Source organism: Rhagoletis pomonella, unplaced genomic scaffold (genome assembly GCF_013731165.1).
Source record: "Rhagoletis pomonella isolate Grant_MI unplaced genomic scaffold, Rhpom_1.0 Rhpom_scaffold_00001, whole genome shotgun sequence".
NCBI classification, from domain to species: domain Eukaryota; kingdom Metazoa; phylum Arthropoda; class Insecta; order Diptera; family Tephritidae; genus Rhagoletis; species Rhagoletis pomonella.
Window position 1 is genome coordinate 60,351,297 of NW_023458555.1, and position 3,237 is coordinate 60,354,533.

General features: G+C 35.7%; 2 protein-coding genes across 2 annotated transcripts; one reads left to right on the forward strand and one right to left on the reverse strand.

Moving 5' to 3' along the window:
• Positions 1-616: 616 nt before the first annotated feature.
• LOC118746807 (putative nuclease HARBI1) lies at positions 617-2,098 on the forward strand. Its single transcript, XM_036480724.1, has 4 exons — positions 617-880; positions 946-1,387; positions 1,463-1,604; positions 1,667-2,098. The coding sequence occupies exons 1-4, from the start codon at positions 762-764 to the stop codon at positions 2,041-2,043; spliced, it is 1,080 nt and encodes a 359-aa protein (XP_036336617.1). The 5' UTR covers positions 617-761; the 3' UTR covers positions 2,044-2,098.
• A 71-nt stretch (positions 2,099-2,169) lies between these two features.
• On the reverse strand, positions 2,170-3,223 carry LOC118746812. Its single transcript, XM_036480737.1, has 2 exons — positions 3,010-3,223; positions 2,170-2,955 (listed from the first exon to the last, which is right to left on the reverse strand). The coding sequence occupies exon 2, from the start codon at positions 2,941-2,943 to the stop codon at positions 2,335-2,337; it is 609 nt and encodes a 202-aa protein (XP_036336630.1). The 5' UTR covers positions 2,944-2,955; positions 3,010-3,223; the 3' UTR covers positions 2,170-2,334.
• Between the last annotated feature and the right edge of the window lie 14 nt (positions 3,224-3,237).

Genomic DNA, 3,237 nt, shown 5'->3' on the forward strand with positions numbered 1-3,237 from the left:
CGTGCAATCCGTGCATCGTACAAGACTTCGAGAATACCCCTATTGTAGTTAGTGTGGAATATATGCACATATGTATGTGTGTATGTATGTGTTATCTCCCTCGCCTTTGTTTGCTAGAGGCAGTGTTTGGCAAATATAAATTGTAAGGACAATTAAAAATTAACAAGTGATTGATAAATACTAACAATCGATTAACTGTAATTTTGGAAAATTACAATTCATCAATTTTGGACGTGATACCCGTCATCAACGAAATGTGTGAGAAAGGGCCTGTTCGAGGCACGTAATAAAAACGGCAGTACTGCAGCGCTGATGAAAACTTGCATGACTGTTGCAACTTCCCAATTGATAAAACGTTGCCAAAAATCTAAACAGAACTTGATACTTTAATAATTCGCGCAACACTGCGGTTGTGATTGGAACTCGAACAAGCCCAAAATTATTAAATATGCATTTTAGTAACAAATAAAACACTCAGGCCCCTATTATGAGTTGCATTCGATTTTCGACTGTAGTCGAAAGTGCTGAGCGAACGAATTTTCATTTGGTATTATGGCGCTCATTCGATGAAGAATAGCGCTATTGTGAATTTCGCTCGTTTAGGTTGTTCACAATAGTATATTTTTGACAGCTGAGATGCTTTGTTTACATATTAAGCAAACTAAAAGAAAAGAAAGCGTGTTTATTACAACGTTTTATGTAAATTTGTGTTAATTAAAATCAAGTAAAAAATAAAGCGAGCTGATAAGAACTTAGTGAAGATGAGTACAACGGAGTTATGGTTCGACGATTCCTCAGAGGATGAGAATTTAGTGGAACTGGCCAGGAATAGAAAACGTTTAAGGGACGCTTCCAATCCCTTAGAAATGGATTCAACCGCGTAAGTCTGGCCTTTTGGATATATTTTCACATATTTATATAATATTTATAATTATTTGTCTACAGATTTATAAAAAACTTCCGACTGTCTAAAGAGGCGTTTGTGGACCTGCTGTCCGCTACAGAAGACCTGTTGCAGCAATGCACTCGAGCCAAATCTATTGCAAATATCTTAAAACTAGCAACAGTTCTGCGATTTTGTGCTCAGGGATCGTACCAACTGAGTATTGGGAATGAAAATATGCTTGGGCTTGCGCAGCCCACGGTGTCTGTGGTGATATCAGAAGTGCTTGATGTTTTGGAAAATTTCATTTGCCAAAGATGGATAAAATTCATCTACACAGGGGTTGAACTGCAACAAGCGAAAGCACATTTTTACAGCAAAAGCAGAATTCCAGGAATAATCGGCTGTGTTGATGGGACGCACATTAAAATTGTCGCTCCCAAGAAGGAATTCCAGCATTTATATTACAACAGAAAAGGATTCTTCAGCATTAATGCTATGGTTGTAAGTATATATATTTTCGTACATACATGCTAAGAATCTCTAATTGTAGATGTGTACACTTTTGTATTTTTTTAGGTTTGTGATCACACAATGAAAATAAGATACATAAATGCAAAAAATCCGGGAGCGACACATGATTCCATGGTTTTTCATATGTCATCATTGAAAGCACACTTAGAACAGCAACATCATGGTATTCGTAATACTTGGCTACTGGGTATGATCAAATACAAAACCTACATTTATTTCCTTTTTTTAAATTATTTTTATCCACGTTAGGTGATGCTGGTTACGCTCTAAAACCATACTTGATGACGCCGTTCAGAAATTCTGAGGAAGGATCTCCTCAAAGAACATACAACAAACAACATGCAAAAGCCAGAAATATTATAGAGCGAACAATCGGAGTTTTAAAAAATAGATTCAGATGTTTATTGCAGGCGAGAGCTCTTCATTACACTCCAAAGAAAGCTACACAAATAATAAATGTGTGCGCAGCTTTGCACAACATTTGTCAATTCTATAATGTAGAAATACCCGACGGAGAAGAGTTTTCAAATGAGCCTCACGACGATGATGCCGGAGTCGTTGAGATGGAATCAATTGAGAATTCAGAAGCAGAAGACATCAGAAATGAAATTTTAAGAACCTTGTAAATAACTGAAAAAGTATTAATAAAGGTATTCCAGTATCTTTTATTAAATTCATAAATATTATTGGTTTAAGATATGAAGGTACATATGCACATTAAAAATTGAATAAAAAATCACATAAATTCATGTTTTTAAAAAATCTACATAAAAGTTTTTACAGCCTTTCTCAATTCATATCACAGGCAAAAAATATCATTAATTCACTTACATATATTACTTAAAGATTAATAAAGCCTTCTTAATACTACTAAAAAATTAACACTTGAATGCATTCGCTAAAAATATAATTATAAGTTATGGTTTAGGCAACATTTTTTTCTTCATTTCTAAAAGTGCAACCTTTAGTTGCAATTTTGCTTTCCGATCTTGCTGCTTTCTCATAACTTCACTTTTATAAATTTCTAATTTTTCTTTTTTCATTTGTAAGAGTTCTTTGGTTGAGTCTTTTTTTAAGTAGTACGTTCTTTTTGCGTATTTTTCAGTTTCCCTAGCACTTTTTTTAATTTCATTTATGTTCGAAATTACGTTTTCATAAAAAGCCTTCTGGGCATTTGTCTGGGCTTCCAACAACCTCAGTCTCTCCGTTTTGTGGCACCGTTTTTTTCTGGGGGTTCGTGTTGTATTTTCGCCAACTACATAGTTTCGGTCTTCATTGCTCGTTTCCAAATCGAATGGTGGCTGGTTTTCATCTGCTGGAGCCGGCTCAGGCGAATCTAGGCGTTGATTATCACTTATATCTAGGCCGAATTCCGCTCCTGGTGGATTCACACAGGCATCAAGCTCGAGTAATCCAATTATGGCCTCCTCAATATTTGTATAAGATTGAAGCCTGTTTGGTCCTCCACCTGTTGCTCGGTATTCAGCCTTATTTTGTGACATTTTCTTTTTGGTCTTCGATTTCATGTCAGCCCACACCTGAAAACACAAAGCTGAAATTTTCTTATACAATGAAAAATTACTTTAATTCACCTTAATCCACTTTGCTGTCGTTCTAATTGGTGGTCCTAAACAATTGAGCTCCAGCGCAATATCTTCCCACTTTTTTTGCCGCCTGAAGCTTCGTACAAATCCCTTTCGCAAGTTGAGGATTTTCTTCCATCAATGAAACCAGCCTTTCGAGTTGCTGTTTAGTACTCACGACCTTAGACCTGCATCAAATTAATACAAATTGTTTAAAATTAGCGTTTAGACGCTAAA